Here is a 19,573-nt window from a genome sequence, read left to right as displayed (position 1 = left end):
CAGGAAAAGCGGTGTATTCAGGAAGCCTGGCTGCAGCTGAGGATCAGCTGCTGAAGGAGGCGGGGATCCAAGCAGGGAGGAGTTTGGGCGGGGGAGGGGGGGAGGAGGAGAAGCAGGAGGAGGTGGAGGAGGAGGAGAAGGAGGGAGGCTAGGGGAGAGAAGATCAGGAAGCAGCGAATGCATCGCAGTGTCCAGAGCCCCCTCTCTCTCGCTCTGTCTGCCATGGCTGGTTAAACAAAAATCATCATAATCATAAGCAAGAGAGGCGGAGGAGGGGGGGGGGAGGAGGGCGCGGGTGGAGAAAGAGACAGAGAAGGCAGCGAGGCCGGGCCGGGCCGGGGCGGCGAGCCCAGGGAGCAGCAGCGGCGGCGGCAGGAGCGGGAGGAGCAGCAGCAGCAGCCGCAGCAGCAGCAGCCGCCGCAGCAGCCGCAGCCGCAGCAGCTTCAGCCTCCTCCGCAGCCGCAGCCGCCGCCGCCGCGGGCAGGAGCTGCGGGGCCGCAGCATGAAGAAGAGAGCCGGCCCGGGGGGCAGCAGCATGAGGTCTGTGGTGGGCTTCCTGTCGCAGCGGGGCTTGCAAGGGGACCCGCTGCTCACTCAGGACTTCCAGAGGAGACGCCTGCGGGGCTGCAGAAACCTCTACAAGAAGGACCTGCTCGGCCACTTCGGCTGTGTCAATGCCATTGAGTTCTCCAACAATGGAGGCCAGTGGCTGGTCTCAGTAAGATCCGACCTCTTCGCTTCCCCTCCCCTTCTCCGGGCTCCCTCTTCCTCCTCCTCCTCCTCCTGCCCCGGCACGGGGAGGGGAGTCCCGCCAAAGCTGGGGCCGGGCTCCCGGGGGGGGGGGTTGGGGGGGGAAGCTCCCGCGGGGGCGGGGAGGCGATGCCTGGGCTAAAAAGATCTAAAATGGTTGACAGCTCCCAAGCTCTGCCCCCTTCGGCGCCGGGGGACCGGGAGACGGCACCGCCGGCGGGGCCACGGGGCCGGGGCCGCCCCATCCTTGACAAAGTTTGACGGGAAACTCTTCCTCTCGCTACTTCCCCAGGTGCACTCGAGGGCCGTGTAGCGGCGGAGGCCAGGCAGGCCCCGAGGCCGGGGCCGGGGAGGAGGAGAGGGCCGGGCTGGGCCGGGGCGGCTGCTCGCATCTCCGCCCCCCTCCCCCCCCAACTGGGCTAGGCTGCACGCCCCCTCGGCCTCTTCCGTCTCCGTAAGGGAGGGGGGCTGCCATTGCAGGTGGACCCTCTGCCCTTCCGGGCTTCTTCCTCTGCCCTCCCCTCCCTCCCCAAGCTGTGGCTTGCACTGCTTGCCCCCCCCTCCTTCCCGCCGCCCTCCCCCACCACACACACACACACACTCTCCCCCCTCATCCCGGGGCTTCCCCTCGGGTTTAGGGGAAAGGGGTGAAATCGAGGCCCGGGAGGTGTAGGCCTTGCTCTCCTGGGGCTCCTAGCGACAGGCGGCTGAATCGATAGCCTATTGCACCAGGGAGGCCCCGGCCTGGCTCGCGCTGGACGCCCGCCCGCAGCCCTGGATCAGCCCCGATGGGGGTGGGATTGGTGGGTGTTTGGAAAGAGGTGGCAGGCTCTGTATGGGAGGGAGGGCTCTGCTGCCTCTACCGCTGTCCGCCTTTACCCGGTCCAAAGAGGCCAAAATAGGGGGCAGGTGGGTGGGGGGCACACGGAGGAAACGAGGGGTGGGGGATCGGGTGTCTGCCGCTGGTGCCCCATTCCTTCCTCCATCTCTGTTCCAGTGTCAGCCGTGGGGCGTGGGGGTGGGGGTGCGGCGGAGGAGATGCTGGCGAGCAAGGTGGGTCGTGGACCCAGCCTCCCTTCCTTCTGCCTTTATCCTTAAGTAGAGTCCAAGTCATTATTTATGGCCCTTTTTTAAAAATTATTATTATTATGACCTGCCTCTGGTAAGAAACTGGCCTGACATGGCAGTCCATGCACGAATGACCAGTGACAGATCTAAATTTGCAGAGTCTCTGCCAGGGTCATGTTTGGACACTCCCCCCAGCCCAGTGTCAGAACTTAGATTTGACTTGGGGGTGGGGAGAGGTGTGGTGAGCGGTAGAGAGAGAATATTTTGGGGGTGTTTTAGAGAGTAAACTTAAAAAAACCCAACCTTTTGATTCCAGCTGTTTTGAGATGTTAATAAAATAGAACTGACCTTACCCTTGTTCTTTATGAAATGAGGAATGACTCCCAACCTGAAGACTTCCTCAGATAGTTTAGCTGCTTAATTTCATCACCCAATATTCAGTAATTAAGATTTCTCCATCAAAGACTGAATTTGTGGATTTTCACTTAAGTTTCCAACTATGGTGTCTTGCAAGTCGAAGGGGGCTTAATCATTGTTTTTTAAATTGATTTGAATTATTTTCAAAAGCACAAGAAACCTTTACTACTGTGAGAATTTTTAGGGTACCTACCATACTTATGGGGAAATCTTACACATATGGTCTTATGTTAAGCAGCTTAATTTAGATTTAAAACATTACACTGTATCTTCCTGTCGTCACTCCCCTTTTCAGTCTGCTGGCTTGCTGAGGCCCCAGGTTCATCCCTTTTTGGCTTCTGGTTACAACAGCTGCCTTAGCAGCCACCTGCCCCAACAATTCAGCTAGTATGTCTCCTGGGTTATGCCCATAGGAAAATCTCTGACTCGACTTTCTCTTGGCGATAAGCACTTAGACCGTGTTCACATTCCATGATTGGGAAAGGAATTCTCCATCATTTACTTCCTGGGTTTTCTTTTCCTCCTTGCCTGTGTTCTTCCTGTTTTCTATCAACTCCTCCCCTTGCTCTTAAGTCTTCTGTAGCAGGTTCTTTCCTCAGCTCTGCCACTCCTAATTTTAACTACGTTGATTTTGTTTGTGCAAAAACGGAATTTTTTCATTCTGCCACTCATCTTTTCTCTGGACTTGGTGTTTCACTAAAAAAGTCTTCTTAGGTTTTCACAGCTTTGCCCAGTCTAGAGTGCCTTTCTTCTGGGATTGGGGCGCCATTGCTTTTGCTAAAGGATTCTGAATACTCCTTACAACGTGAAAGACCATTTTAATCTTGCCTAGCCAGCTCTTCATTTACACATTTTAACATATGTAAGCATTCTATGTTGGGGTTCTCTGAAGGGGCATTTTTTTGGGGGGGGGAAGATACCACCTGTATCTTCAATTTTACCACTTTATAAATAGTAAGGAAATATGATACCAGGTTTAGAGTGGTAGAGAGACTAGCCCTGAAGGATCCATCATGCATTTGGTACTGTGTTTCATGTTAAAGCCTTCAGATTTCTAGGGTCAGGATGCCAATTTTTCATCTTTTATGCTGGCCCTGAGTTGAGCCCAAATGCATTATCTTTAATGTATGACCCAAGTTTGTTTCAGACACGATTTATTTGGGGGCTTTAACTTGGAATCTTAAGGAAATATTAAATGTATTGATTTCCTTTGGCATAGGTACAATGTGCTAAGTAGTGTAAGAGTTCATTAGTTAAGGCAAAACAAAGTTTCTTGCCATTTATCTGGGTGAAGAAGTTAAAAGGGGTACGGGGCAGAGGAGAGTGGGGCAGCTTATCTTAGGGACCTAGAGCTGGGTCATAATGATGGAGAGCATTTGGGTGAAGGTCAAAGGAAGAAAAACCCAGTTGGTTTTGTTTGTTTGTTTGTTTTGAATCATTTGTGTATACTAAAGACCACCTGGGGAGAAAGAGGAAATAGATGGGTTGGGGAAACATCACAAGCCTGGCCCTAAGCCATAATATAAGAGTAATGGGACTTCATTAATTCAGATGTCTGTTGGCATTCTCTCTCTGCCAAAAGTAGAGTAGCTAAAGCTTATTGAATTGCCTTCAAAATGTCATCCTTCAAAAGGTGAAATAATTAACAAGGTGAAATTCCATAGCTGAATGCTGGAGTAGATATGATAGAGGAGAAGAAATCCAGGCATGATTTGAGATATATTTTAGGTTTGGGAAAGCATATTTCAAAAAGTTCAGAGGAGAGATAGGATACCATGGAATAAAATGCTTCAGGAGAGATGGGATGGGAGATGCTCAAGTATGAAATGTTGAAGACACAAAGGGAAATCATTCCTGTGAGGAGGAAACGTGGGATCCGTCCAGAGATGCCAGTGTGGTTGGATGCACATGGAACTCCTCAGCCAAATCAGATTTTAAAAAGAAATGTGAGGAAGATGGAAGCAGAAAAAAATAAAGATAAGGATATGGCAGGAGTGTCAGAATGAGTTGGGGCAGGCAAGGGACCCTAAGGACAACATAAAAAAGTTTTGTTTTTTATTAGGGGAGAAAAAGGTGGATTAAAAAAAAGGAACAGGACCTTTTCTCTCTGGGTATAGGGCATGAGGTCTACCAAGAGAGAAGACAAACTTGTTCAATTCTTACTCTGTTTCTGTTTCATTTGCAAAGGAAAATGAATTTTACATTGGAAATGATAAAACAAATGACTAACAGGGAAATGATGCATGGTATATAGGAGATTGTAAGAAAGTGTTGAGTTGCCCTGGATGAACTTACTTGGCCAGGGGACAACTATATGTTCAAGTCCTCAAAGAACTGGCAAATGTGCATGGAAACAGAGGAGGAGGTATCACAAAATTAGAGAAATGTAAATATTGTCCTGATTAAAAACAAAACAAAACAAAAGCAGAAGAGAATAGAGTCTGCAAATTATAGGCTACTGAGCTTGGTTTGACTCTTAGAGAAATTCTAAAATAAATCCTTAGATGGTTGTTGAATGTATTGCTATATGGAAGTGGTGATTACAAAGAGTCAGCATGGCTTCATCAAGAACAGGTCATGTCAGACCGCATTTCCCTTTTTTGATCTGATAATTAAACTAATAGCTAAGGGAAATGTTGTGGATAGATTTCAGCAAAGCTTTTGATAAAGTAATTCATACTATTGTTGTGGAAAAGATGAAGAAATAAGGATTAGACAGTAATGCAATCAGATGGGTTCCAAACTGGTTGATTGTCATACTCAAAGTAATTATGGTTCAATGTCAATAAGATAGGGTACTTCAAGGGCCTGTCCCAGGGATCTTTGCTTGGCCCTGTGCTACGCACAAATACATATACACACATATATGTATATATGCTTGGATTAAGATTTGGATAAAGGCTTAGATGATATATGTTCATTAAATTTTCAGAGAATCCAGTGCTGAGTTAGCTAACCCAATGAATAACAGTTAGGATCCAAAACTAGAACATTGGATTGAACCTAATATGATGATATTCAATAGGGATAAATGCATTTAGATAAAAAAAAAATCAGCTTTACAAGTTAATATGGGAGAGGCATGGATAGACAGCGGTTGTTTTGAAAAGGATCTTAGGGTTTAGTGGAGTGCAAGCTTGAATATCAGTCCGAAGTTTGAGGTGCAGCCGAAAGACCAGATTTTATTTTGGACTGCCTGAAGAGGGGCATTGGCTCATAGGAAAAGAGACTTTACTCAGGTCACATGTAACCTCATCTGGTGAATTGTGTTTAGTCCTGGGTACCATGCTTTAAGGACACTAACAAGCTGCAAAGTGTGCAGAGAAGGTCAGCAGGATGGTGCGAAGGCTTGAGTTCATGTCATGTGAAGATCAGTAGAAGTAACTTGAGATGTTTAGTGTGGAGAAGACTTGGGGGACACAGGTAGCTTTCTTCAAGTATTTGAAGGACTCTCATGTGGAGGAGAGATTATTCTTACTCTCTTGGGCCCCTGAAGCAGAACCAAGAGCAGAATGGATAGAAGTTGTGGATAGATTTAGAATTTATAGCAGGAACAACTTACTAAAAAATTAGAGTTGTACAGAAGTAGAATTAGCTACCTCTGGAAATGATGGGTTCATCCTCCTTAATAGTTTTATATATTAGATTTGTTATGTTGGGGATTCTTTGCTTGTGTGCATTGGACTAGTTGGCTGCTGTGCTTCTTTACAATTTTCAAATTCTGTGATAATGTATTTTAATGATAATAGGGGTTCAGAGGGCTTTATTGGATTTCATTTTCACCTCCCCATAATCCTCTAATTTTTACAAATGAGGAAATAGGTATAAAGAGGTTAGGTTACTCACCTGTACTTACACAGTAAGTGTGGGAGCTGGAATTTGAATCTTAATCTTCCTGATTCCAAGTCTTGCATTTTTTCCACAATGCCATTTTTTAAAAAGTTTACAAAGCATTTGTCTCACAATAACCCTGTGGGCTAGATATTTCCACATTTCACAGATAAGGAACCTGATGCTTAGAGAGGGTTACATAGAGAGAGCTTCTAAGTGTAGGAAACAGAATTCAAACCCTAACTTCTAACTACAAGTCTAGTGAGTGCTCTTTCCATGATACCGTGCTGCCTCTCCAGTGACAACTGAGGGTATGAACTTAATGGCACATAGGTTACTATAATCAGTAACCCACAGCCAGAAAGTGAAATAGTTGGTGATAGCAACAAGTGTTGAGGTGGTTGTTTTGAGGCTTAAGATATTAAAGTAGGTCAGACTACTTTATTGTAAGATATTTTCTCAGCTTAAAAAAATTAAGATATTTTATTGATATCCTGTGTTTTTGTATCACCCACCTCTCCCCTGTATCTTCCCTTGTCTCTCCTTCTAGAGAGCCATCTCTTAGAGAAAAAGAGTTCTTAACCCCCTTTTGGCACTTTGAAATCTGTGCATCCCTTCTCATAATAAAGTTTTTAAATGCATAAAATAAAATATATAGGTTTTCAATGGAAACCAGTTATATTGAAATACAATGATCAAATATTTTAAAATAACTCCTGTCTTAAAACAATTTTTTTCTTTATATTTCTTGGTGACTTATATCTATGAAATATTGGCATGGATAATATGCTGTAGGATACTCTATTGGATCTGTGATCTCATTGAGTTGGATTATTCCTTCTGTTGATATGTCTGACGATCATATCCTTCCATGAGTTTGAAAAGAGACCTTTCTTGATTTGTCCATGACATCTCTTTGGTACCAGCAGAACACCTGAACTGTTGTCAAGCCTATCTTTAAAAAAAAAATAATTGATTGTACATTTCTGTGATGTTCTTTCAAAGTTTTATATTTGTTATATGTTGTAACCTACATATACTTATGACATGCTTTAACCGTTATCTCCTGTTGCTCATTTTTAATTCTCTGAAGACTGTAGCATTTCACATCTTGTAGTCCTACTGCAACACAGATATTAAAAAATATGGACTTGTGTTTTGGGAGGAACTTGGAGTAACTAAAGGAGCTCTGCAATTTCCTGAATGGAAGTGTAATTGTTCTCAAACAGAACAGCTCATACTTATATAGTACTTTTTTTTTTTTTAAGTGAGGCAATTGGGGTTAAGTGACTTCCCTGGGGTCACACAGCTAGTGTTAAGTGTCTGAGGCCGGATTTGAACTCAGGTACTCCTGACTCCAGGGCCAGTGCTCTATCTACTGCGCCACCTAGCTGCCCCTTATAATAGTACTTTTAAGTTTTGCAAAGCACTTTCCTCATAGTAGCCCTGTGAAGTAGGTAGCACAAATAAGACCTCCATTTTCCAAATGAGGAAACTGAGGGGCCCAAAGAGAGAAAGGAATTTGCTCAAGGTGACATAACTAGTTGGTGGGAGAGCTGGGACTAGAAAGATGCTAGTATGGCAAAAAACAAGGTTCTCTAAATATGTAGTTCTCTCAATACATTTTGTGACATACCTTATAATTTACTTAGCACTTTAACATAAAATTAGCTCACATCTGAATCTTTTTTTGTTGTTTGTTTTTTACATTTTTACTTAAAGTTTTGAGTTCCAAATGCTATCCCTCCCTCCCTCTTCTCCTCCTCCATACCCTGAGGTGGTAAGCAATCAGACATAGGTTATACATGTGCAGTTATGTAAAATATTTCCATATTAGTCATTTTGTATATGAAGACTTGAATCAAAGAAAAAATGAAAGTCAAAAATAGCATGCTTCAGTCTGTACTCAATATCAGTTCTTTCTCTGGAGGTGGATAGTATGCTTCATCATTAGTCCTTTGGGAACATCTTGGATCATTGTATTGCTAAGAATAGCTAAGTCATTCACAGTTCTTCATCAAACAATATTGTTGTTACTGTGTACAATATTGTCCTGCTTCTCTTCACTTCATTATGCATCAGTTCATGTAAGTCTTTCTAGGTTTTTCAGAAATCATCCTGCTTGTTATTTCTTATAGCACAATAATAATATTCCATCACCATCGTATACCACAGCTTGTTTAGCTATTTCCCAGTTGATGGGCATCCCTTTGATTTCTAATTCTTAGCCACCACAAAAAGTGCTGCTATAAATATTTTTGTACAAATAGGTCCTTTTCCCTTTTTTTGGATGTCTTTGGGGTACAGACCTAGCACTGACATCTGAATCTTACAGTAAAATAAGCACCCACTTTGCTCAGGGCACCGACATAGAGGAGCCAATGGAAGAAAGTGAGAAAGGTTCCAATTAGACAAAGGTTTCTATTGTTCAGTATGCTTAATTAGCTTACCCCAATATCTGATTCTAGTATTCATATTCTTATGTGCTTCCTATAATCTGAACTTGTTAATTAAGGGTTTCTTCCTACCACCCAGTCACTTTTTCAGTCATGTCCAACTCTTCATGATTCCATTTGGTGGTTTCATGACAAAAATACTGATTTGCCCATTTCCTTCTCCAGCCCATTTTACAGATGAAGAATTGAGGCAAAGGGTTAAATGACTTGCCCAGGGTTAAACATCTAATCTAAGGCCAGATTTGAACTCAGGAAGATGAATCTTCCTGACTCCAGGCCTGCACTACCTACTTGTACTCAGTCACCAGTTAACTTCAGTTTTATGGAATGGGTACTTTGTATGCATGTATAACTACAGCCAAATTTTCTCTATTTGACTAATGCCTTAAGTCATTTAAAAACTTTTGGATAAACCTTGCTGGAAAAGTTTATTAAAATCTCCAAGTCCCTTTTGTCTTAATTAATACCTCTCTCTTCATCTATTAGTCTGTTAGTCAGAAATATAGCTAATGATGTGCTATAAGGAGAAGGGTCTAGTACCTTTGGTTTTTTAAATTCATAATTTACAATTCTTTAGCAAAGAGTGCCCTGGAAATTGGTTTTCTGGATTCCTTTCTGAGTTTGGGGGAGATACAATGTACTATTTTCTCTTTCATAATTTTCAATATTAAGGGATGATATCCTCATAGCTCCTCCTTCTCTCAAATGGTTTATAAAAGAATTCTTTATTGCTTAAAAATAATGTAATCATATTTAGAGCTGACTTTTGAGGTCATCTAATCTAACCTCATTTTTACAGATGAGCAACCAAAACTCAGAGGTTGTGGCTGATTTGTTTAAGTCTAGAGTTAAAGTGCAGTTTTCCTTTGTTATTTCTCTAAGAAATTTGGGAGAGTTGGGGCAGATCTGGCAGGGTCAATCCTGGAGAGCATTTTTATGTTGAATTCATGGAGCCATTAGCATAAAGATGACATTATGTATTTGACCTACCTGGTCCATCACCTCATGGCTCTTCCAAGATCAGCAAATTCATTGTCAGTCCTACTATTTTTAAAAATGTAGTCTACGTTTTGTTGGGTAGTTCTCAGACTTCTTAAGGACAACAAAAAGTTATTGGACCTGAGAAAATGATAAATTGTGGTTGAGTTGACTTTTTTTTTGTAATCTTAATTGTTAATTTGATTTTAAAAATCCAATCTGTGAACATTCTCATGTCATTTTTGCTCCTAAATTTGCTTCCTCACATATAAGATGAAAAGGTTGAATTGAAATGACCCCTTTTTACTTTAATATGCTGTGATTCTGACAGGAACCATTAACAGTTCAAACTTCTCTTTTCACCAGAAAGCTGCTTCTCCCCTCTTATTTCCAACTTGTCTTTTAATCTTTCACCTGTACTCTGTGTTACTCCACAAATGTGTCTGGCACTCTCTAGCCTCCTTGCCTTTGCCCCACTACCTCGGCAATTCTTGTTCATTATGTTTGCTTTTCTTTGCCAGTTGAAATCCCACCTATCCTTCAAAACCTTGTTCAGATGCCACATCATCTATGAAGCCTTCCCTGAATCACCTAGAATAGATCCTGGAATGAATTTGTTCATTCTGTGAACTGTCATAGCATTTGATTTATACATTTATGAATTTATGTCATTCTGTTTTATAATTATTTGTGCACATAGCTTACCTTCCCTAGTGGGCTATAAGCTCTCTTGAGAATAAAAGCCATGTCTTATTTATTTTTCTACCTGAGCACCTGTTTTTCTTCTTTCTCTATGTTTTATTTTCTGAAAGTTAAAAACCTTTATCAATGTGGGAAGATCATAACTCATGTGCAGAGTTCTTTAAAATTCACAGAGCACTTCCTAAAATAGCTTGATGATGTAAGGAGAACAAACATTATTATACCCATTTTATTGATGAGGAAACAAACTTGGAAAGCTTAAGTCAACAGGCATTTATTAAGTGCTTGCTATATGTGCAAGGCACTGTATTAATCTGGAAATACAAAGAAAAGACAGTTTCTGCCTTCAGAGAGCATACACTCTATTGAAAGGAATCAACAGGTGAATACAGTGTGGATGGCAGGTGGAAAGTACACTGAAAGGAGAGGGCATTGGAAGTTGAGGGGACAGGGAAAGGCCTCTTTCGGAATGTGGATTTGGTATCGAATTTTGAAATAAGTCAGGAAAACGAAGGTTAGAGGTAAGAGGGCAGAGCATTCCAGCATGGGGAACAGTTTGTCCAAAGCCATAGAGATGGGAAATGGAACTTCATGTTTGAGCAATTCAAGTAGGTGTGCGAATAAGATGTGTATGTCTAGGGAGGCAGCTAAGTGGTGCAATGGATAAAGCACCAGCCCTGGATTCAGGAGGACCTGAGTTCAAATTCAGCCTCCGACAAAGGTCAGGTTATGGAGAGCTTTAAATGCCAAACAAAGGAATTTATACTTGATCCTGAAGATAATAGAGAACCACTGGAGCTCTCTGAGGAGAGAATGAGTAATGGGGTCACATGTTCATTTTAGGGCAATTACTTTGGCAGCTGAGTCAAGAGGATAGTGGTACCCTTGACAGTACTAGGAAAGCTGGGAGGTGGAGAATTTGGAGGGGAGGAAAGGTAAGTTTTGTTTGGGAAATGATGAATTTGAGATGCCTGGTCTGAAATGTCCAAAAGGCAATTGATGAGTTAGGACTAATTCAGGACTAGGGTTGGATATATAGATCTAGGAATCATTTGCAGAAACAACAGTTGTTCCCATGGGGAGCTGATATCACCTAGGGAAGTAGTATAAAGGAAGACAAGAAAAGGTCCCAGGACAGGGCTTTAGGGAATACCTATAGATAGTGGGCATGACATAGATGAAGATAAAGCAAAGGAAACATGGAAGGAGAGATCATACAGATAGGAAGAGATGCCAGGAGAGAGCAATGTCAAGAACATCTAATGAGAGAACATCTAGAAAGAAAAGGTTTTTAATATTGAAGTCAAGAAGTACAAGGATTGAGAAGGGACATTCAATATGAAACTGACAAGAATCTGGCTTAGAAGTGAGATCTTTAAGTATATCCTATTTTTCTAGGTCAATTGAGTGACCAGGTTTTTGTCAGTTTTTAATTCATTGAAAATACAGTAAATTCCTATTTCAGCCTAATTATATGAAGTAAAAGTTTAAATATTTTTAGCCTTTCAAGTGATGATTTTCACATTGTGTAGACACAGCTAATCAAGATACAATCAAGTAATAATAACTCCTTTTTATTTTCTCTGATGGAGATGCTCATTTGGTTTAATACATTTTAAAATTATGAAATAGAATATCATCAACAGACATGAACATTTCCATATACAAAGTCCAGAGGAAAAGAGGATTTAATTTTTAAAAAGCAATTCTTTTAACATGGTAGTACCAACACTACCTTGCTTGTTTCCTTCTTAGAGTTCCTTCTTTTTTCTTATTTGTATTTTTAAATGCTTAATTGACATCCTTTTCTTGATTTTTAAAATCTCACTATCACTATTTCTCACCACCCTCTCCAAATAAAAGCCCTCCTTTATAAGAAATAAGGGTAGTCAAGCCATACAAATGTGTTGTATTGTCCATGTCTGAAAATGAATGTTTTATTCCATCCCTATAGTCACTCACCTTTCCACCAAGAGGTGAGAGACTTGCTTCATCTGTCTCTTGGAATTGTGATTACTCTCATTATATTAAGCAGAATACTGTCTTTCAGAGTTGTGTTCATTTACAATGTGGTCATTCTATAAATAATTCTCCTGTCTTGCCCACTTCACTTTGCATCATAAATCTTCCTTAGGTTTTCCTGAATCCATCCCTTCCATTACGTTTATATAACATAATTTTTTAGTTGTTCCGTGGCTGTTGGGCATCCACTTTATTTTGAGTTCTTTGCTCCAGCAGAAGGCACTGCTATAAATATTTGTACATGAGTCCTTTCCCTCAGTCTTCCGTCTCTTTGGAGCATAGGACTAGTAGAAATATTGCTGATTCAGAGAGTATGGATAGCTTAGTCTAGTTGTACTTCCAAATTACTATCTAGTGTGACCCAACTAATTCACAACTCTATCAACAATGCATTTGTTGCCTATCTTTTTACAGTCCCTCCATCAATTGTCATTTTCTTTTTTGTTATCTTTTCCCATCTGATAGGTGTGATAATAGAAAACTTCAGAGTTGATTTTATTTGCATTTCTCTTATTAGTAACTTGGAGACTTTTTCCCATGTTTGTTGCTGATAACTTACCTTTTTTCTTTTGAGAAATTACTGTTCATTTCTTTTGACTATCTTTGGGGGAATAGCTCTTGTTTCATATATGTTTATATCAGTTCAAAAAATACATATCTAGAAGTAGAATTGTTTTATGATTTTCTTGAGTTTCTGTAATTTTCTTGTGGGCCATAGTAGTAACACCTACATGGTCCTCTCAAACATGTGCTACTTGTAGAATGGCATTACTAGGTTACTCAGCTGAGTGAATTCTACAAGGGTGAGTTGGAGGATTGCTTCCCCTACTGGACAAACTGAATATTTGAATAGCAGCTAGAGAATATGTTTAAATTTGTATGTTTTGTGTATGTGTGTATGTACATACACATATACATACATTGATATCTGTATAAACTTACATACTTAGTGTATTATGTATGTAGGAAATCCCCTAGTTTTACCTAACTACTTTAGTGTTAATTCACTTTCTAAATGACCCATAATACAGGAAATTTTTTAATCATGAAATTTATTTATCATGGAATTCATTATTCCTGCTTAAAATAGTGATCAATTATATATCAGGGATCTACAATGTTTTTAGTCCTTTGAGATTGTCTTATAGAGAGAAATTGGATTCATTAGATGTTTTTTGTTTTTATTTCATATTTTAAGAGTCTTGATACCCTTTACTATTGAATAAATGAAAAGTGCTATTTTGATTGGGCAACTTGGTGACTCAGTGGATAGAGCACTTGACCTGAAATCAGGAAAACCTAAGTTCAAATCTGGCCTTAGACACTTACTAGTTGTGTGACCCGGGGCAAGTCACTCACCCCTGTTTGCCTTAGTTTCCTCATCTGTAAAATGAACTGGAGAAGGAAATGGCAAATCACTCCAGTATTTTTGCCAAGAAAATCCCAGGTGGGGTCATGAAAAGCTGGATAATACCTGAATAACTACAACAAAACTAATTTGATTAAAGAGTATCTCTTCGGGAGTAAGGTATAAGAAGACTGGAAAGGTAGGAGGGGGCTAGATTATAAAGACCTTGGAATGCTCAAATGAATCATTTTGTATTTGATCCTGCAAACAATAGGAATTTATTGAGTAGGGGGTGTGATGTGACCAGACCTAGGCTTTAGGAAAATCACTTCGGTGCCTGAATGGAGGATGGATGAAAATAGAGATTTGAGGCAGGATGACCCACACTAGCAGGCTATTGCTGTAATTCAGGTGTGAGGTAATGAGGGCCTGCACTAGAGTGGTGGCAATGTCAGAGGAAAGAAGGGGGGAGTACATAATTGAGAGATGTTGCAAAGGTGAAATCAACAGGTATTAGTAGCAGATGGTAAGGAATCCAGGATGACTCCTAGGTTGTGAGCCTGAGTGACTGGGAGGATGGTGTCCTCTATTGTAATAGGGAAGCTAGGAACAGTTGGAGGGTTTGGGAGAAAGCTAATGAGTTCTGTTTTATACATATCTAGGTTTTTGTTTTTTTTAAATTTGTGTGGGGGGGCAATTGTGGTTAAGTGACTTGCCTAGGGTCACACAGCTAGTAAGTGTTAAGTGTCTGAGGTTGGATTTGAACTCGGGTCCTCCTGACTCCAGTGCCAGTGCTCTATCCACTGCGCCACCTAGCTGCCCCCCATATCTAGTTTTAAGATGCCTACTGGACATATGGTTTGAGATGTCTGAAATACAATTGGAGATGTTTGGGGCAGGATAGGTAGATTAGAGTATTGTCAGCATAGAGATGGTAATTAAATCTGTGTAGTAAAACAAAACAAATTCTTGCATTGGCCATATCAAAAAACGTATGTCTCACTGTCCATCTTGAGTCTGTCACCTCATTATCAGGAGATGAATAACATCATACATCATCTGATTTCACTGATTATTTCAGTCATTAGATTTATTTCAGTGATTAGAGTTCTTAAGTTGTTCAAAACTGTGTTTACTTACAATGTTACAGTTATTGTATGAGTTGTTCTGGTTCTGCTCACTTCATTCTATATCAGTTTATAGAAGTCTTACCAGGTTTCTCTAAAACTATCCCTTTAGTCATTTCCTATAATTACATATTTATACCATAATTTGTTTAGCAATTTCCCAACTGATGGACAATCCTTAGTTTCCAGTCATTTACTACTACAAAAAAGAAGTACTATCAATGTTGTACATATAGGTTATTTTTCTATCATCCATATTGAAGTGGTGTGTGTGTGTGTCTGTCTGTTTAGTAGTAGTACAAAGGGGTATACACATTTTGGTGATATTCTTGGTCAGAGTCCCAGAATGATTTCTAGAACGGTAAGACCAATTTATAGCTCCTTTGTCTTAATGTGCCTATTTTCCCACAGCCCCTCCAGTATTTGTCATTTTCCTTTTTTTGATCATCTTTGCAGTCTGATGGACATGAGATGGAACCTCAGAGCTCTTTTAAATTTCTCAATTAAGATTTAGAGCCTTCTTTTCATATAGCTGTTGATATCTTGGACTTCTTTTGAAAAACTGTCTTTTCATATACAATGACCATTTATCAATTGGAGAATGAGAATTCATTGTTTTTCCTTTCAAACTCACTGCTTTCCCAAATTTCCCTATTTGTGTCAAAGGCACCATCATTGTCCCAGACTCCCAGGTTTCTACCTTTGTCATCATCCTCAACTCCTTACTCTTCCTTACTCCTCATATCCAGTCATTTGCCAAATCTTGCCATTTCTCACTCCATAACATCTCTTGCTTCTTATCACTTTTTGCTCACTCAGCTACTGAGTTAGTTCAGGCTCTCATCATTTCTTGCCTAAATTATTGCACAGCCATCTCAAGTCTCTCCACTCAGGTATATCGTCAAAACTCCTGCCATAATAGTACTAGCTAGCATTTATATAGCACTTTAAGGTTTACTGATTGCTTTCCAAATTTTATTGCATTTTATCTTCACAATGACCTGGTGAGGTAGGTGCTAGGATACTCCTTATTTTGCAAATCAAGAATCTAAGGAGACAGAGGTGAAGGGACTTGCCAGGGTCATCCAGCTAGTGAATTTCTGAGGCCAGATTTCAATTTAGGCCTTACTGATTCCAGGGCCAACACACTATCCACTGAATCTCCCAGTCATCTTTTAAGTGTAGTTCTGACCCTGTCACTACCCTATTCAGTCAACTTCCCAATGCCTCCAGTATAAAACATAAATTTATCTGTTAAGCTTTTAAAGCCCTTCACAATCTGATCCCAATATATCTTTCTAGTCTCATTGACATCACTTCCTCTCCTGCATTCTGATCCAGCCAAATTGGCCATCCTTTGTCCTTCACGCCACATTTTTTTTCTTCCATCATTGTCACTTTGTGTTGACTGGTCTCCATGTATTTCCTTCTCATATCTATCTCACAGAATCCCTCTTTTCCTTGAAGATGCTACATGAAGAAACTTTTCCTGATCCCCCAAATTCCTAGCAGTTCCTTCCTTCTCAAACTGCCTTGTGGTAAATACTTTGCATCTATTTGCTTTATATTTATTCTGTAGAAAGGTATCTATTTGTGTCTCTGTTAGATTGTAAGGTCCTTGTGAGTAGGGATTTCATTCATTTGCCTAGCATGTAGTAGGTACTCACCAAGTATTTGTTGATTGCTAATTATTAGAGCTATCCAAAAATAGAATAGGTTGCCTTAGGTGTAGGGTTTCAAGCCAAGGTTGGGAGGCAGTTTCTCATTTATATTGTGGAGGGGATTCATGTAGAGTTTGAGATAGACTAGAAGTCTCTTCCAACTCTAAGATTTTGTGACTCCAAGTCTGGTCCTCTTTCTAATACACACATCATGCTGCTTCTCATTCCAGAGTTTGGTTCCATACTTCTCCACATCCAAATAATATGCTAGTATAGTCAAAGTGTATTAAGGTTATTTAATGCATTTTTTTTCTTCCCTAACCCAACTGTCTTGGACTTTCTTTTTTATCCCCAGGGCTTAGCAAAGTATCTGGAATATAATAGGTGCTTAACATGCTACATTAATTTGGGAGAAGGGACTGTCACTTCATTAGTGTAGGGTTTGCCTGGTTTGGAACTTCCTTTACCTATTCAGACTTGTCACCTGCCCTGCACCTTAGTTGTTTTGGGGACAGTAATAGGTTAAGTGACTTGCCCAGGGCCACCTAGCTGCTTACTGAGTCCAGCTTTCTGTCCACGATTCCACATTTCTTCCTCTTACAATACAGTATGCTGTTTAAATGAATTGTATCTACTTTGTATTTGTAAATTCTTTAAACTTTTTAAAAAAAGTATTTCCATATATAATGCAGAACATAGAGGATTCCATGTGAAAATTCCATGTGCTTGTTTTAAAATGTATATTTATTTATACATACCAAATTCTACATATTATGTTCAAAATCGTCCTGCTTGTCTACTCTGACTTCCTTCTGTTACTTTCTGTGCATTTAAAAAAAGTTATGACAGACCTCTTTTGCCATCACTACTGTTAACCTCTCCCTCCCCTCTTCCTAATTCTCCCCACTTCCGCCATTAAAAAGCAAGAGAGAAAAGACAAATTGTAACAGATAAGCATTGGCCACATCCAAATATACATCTGTCCCTTTTGTCCCTTGCCTCTCTGTCAGGAGATGGGTAATGAACATCATGGTAGGTCCTCTGGGCACATGTTTGGTCATTTCATTGGATAGAATCCTTTTCAGTCTTTGAAGTTGTTCTCCACAATGGTGCTGCCCTTTTATAAATTACTCTCCTGGTTCTGCTCACTTCACTCGGTATCAGTTCATACCTAGTATTCTCCGAAATCTTCCTTAAATTTTTATGGCAGAATAATATGATTATATTGCTAGATCTCTGGTAATTATTTATACTGGTCTGTCTTTGGTTTATTATTCTTTCTAGGCTTGATTCCTTGGGGCTTTGTGCCAGGGCCGCATCCCCTTGCTGTGCTTTTGGTGGGTCCCTTAGATTCTTATGATGATTTCTCCACTTCCTGCCCAATCTTTGAGTTTCAGAACATTTGATCTTCAGTGATCTTTCTGGCATCTCAGGACAGTATGATAGAGACTTCTGAGCCCATGGGCTGGGACACCCCTTCTCTGAGTGCTGATGCTCCACCAAAGCTTGGCCAACCTGTTTATTGCCTATTGTTTTCCCCTGGGACTTCCAAAGTCACCACCTTGGGTCTTCCTTAGGGAGGGAGCCTTTTGACAAATAGCCTTGTAGGCCACTTGTGCCCCTTGTTTGATCTGCCAATATATTACCAGAAGGGTCCTCTTTTCGTTTTTATTTTTATTTATTTTTGTGTGTGTGAGGTAGTGAGAGTTAAGTGACTTGCCCAGGGTCACACAGCTAGTAAATGTTAAGTGAATCTGGATTTGAACTCAGGTCCTCCTGAATCCAGGGCCAGTGCTTTATCCACCTTGACACCTGGCTGCCCCCTAGGGCCTTCTTTTCTATAGCTGTCAGGTTTCTGGCTAAACACTTGAGTAGTTCTGGTATAGAAGTCATTTACCATAGTTCTCAATGGATTTTTTGATTGTTCCTCAGTCTGGTGAGAGCATTAGAGTTTTTCTGGTGAAGGTCTGTGGGAGCTGATGGTCAGCTTTCTCTTTAAGGCAGCCATCTTGACAGAAAGTCTGTATTTATAAATACAGTCTCTTTCCTTAGAGCATGTTGATTGAGCAAATTTGTTTTTATTTAAACTATAAAATCAGGTTTCTTTACTCAGTGTCTGAGGATTGACTTTTATGTGCCATGTTTCAGTGTAGATAATTTAGATTTGGGCTGTGAAATGCCTTGAGGTTTGGGGGTTTTTTGGTTTTTTTTGGGGGGGTGAGGCAATTGGGGTTAAGTGACTTGCCTAGGGTCACACAGCTAGTACATATCAAGTGTCTGAGGCTGGATTTGAACTCAGGTCTTCATGACTCCAGGGCCAGTGCTCTATCCACTGCACCACCTAGCTGCCCCTTGCCTTGAGTTTTTTGGAAGAAGGTATACAGTCCCCATAATAAGTAGGTTGTGCTCCCAAAGTTTTAAAGTCATTTTATTTTGAAATTCTGAGAGCACTTTCCCATAGAAAGTTTTATGTTCATAGGCAAAACTTTCCAAAGTTTTTTAATGCCACAGTGGTATAAGTATTTCCACCAAAGCCCTTTGTAGTATGGGTGTGGTGTAGGTGAACCAGAATTACTTTTCATTATATATGTGAATATTATTTCCCTTTCAGTAGCATCTCATTTTAGAGATGCTATATTCAGACCAATGAGGTGGATAATTCTGGACAATATTAACTAAATTCCACCCTTTTCTTTATCTACATATATCACATTTAATGTTATTGAATTTGTCAAATAATTCAGAATTGCCAAATAATAGAGATTTGCCCCTTTGGAAACCCAAGCTAGAAATTTTGGACTCAGACTTCATTCTTTTTATTCTTCTCTTGGAGTGTTTGTGAATTTGAGAATTTGCAGGCCAAGGATGGCTTTATTAGATTAAATCAAAATCTTTACAGTATTAAAATTTCTCTTCAATTATATTATGCTATCCTGGTTCCTACACTCTGGCTAAAAGTATGTTGTTTATGATGAGATACACAGAATGTATATTCCAACCAAACTGATAATAAAGTAAAACCCTGTAAGCCGAATCCTACTTTCCCATTGCTTAAAAGGGGTGTATTCCAGAGGATTGGAATGCATGGTAGCCACAGATAAAATAGGATCTGGGCAGGCACAGCCAGAATCCGATAGAGCTGCAGTTGTGGTAGTAGTAGAAAAGAAGCCCCCCAACCCTTCTTTCTGCCACAAAGTGATTAGTTCATCTCAG

General features: G+C 40.5%; 1 protein-coding gene across 1 annotated transcript in view; it reads left to right on the top strand.

Annotated features, from left to right (window-relative positions):
* Window positions 1–354: 354 nt before the first annotated feature.
* DCAF5 (DDB1 and CUL4 associated factor 5) overlaps window positions 355–19,573 on the top strand; it is a 127,020-nt gene continuing 107,801 nt past the window's right edge. Inside the window, 1 exon segment of the mRNA XM_043981405.1 lies at window positions 355–718. Within this exon segment, the coding sequence (XP_043837340.1) occupies window positions 503–718 (216 nt within the window). The 5' untranslated portion in view covers window positions 355–502.

Source organism: Dromiciops gliroides, chromosome 2, assembly GCF_019393635.1.
Source record: "Dromiciops gliroides isolate mDroGli1 chromosome 2, mDroGli1.pri, whole genome shotgun sequence".
Taxonomy (NCBI): Eukaryota; Metazoa; Chordata; class Mammalia; order Microbiotheria; family Microbiotheriidae; genus Dromiciops; species Dromiciops gliroides.
This window is presented reverse-complemented; position numbering and strand designations above follow the sequence as displayed.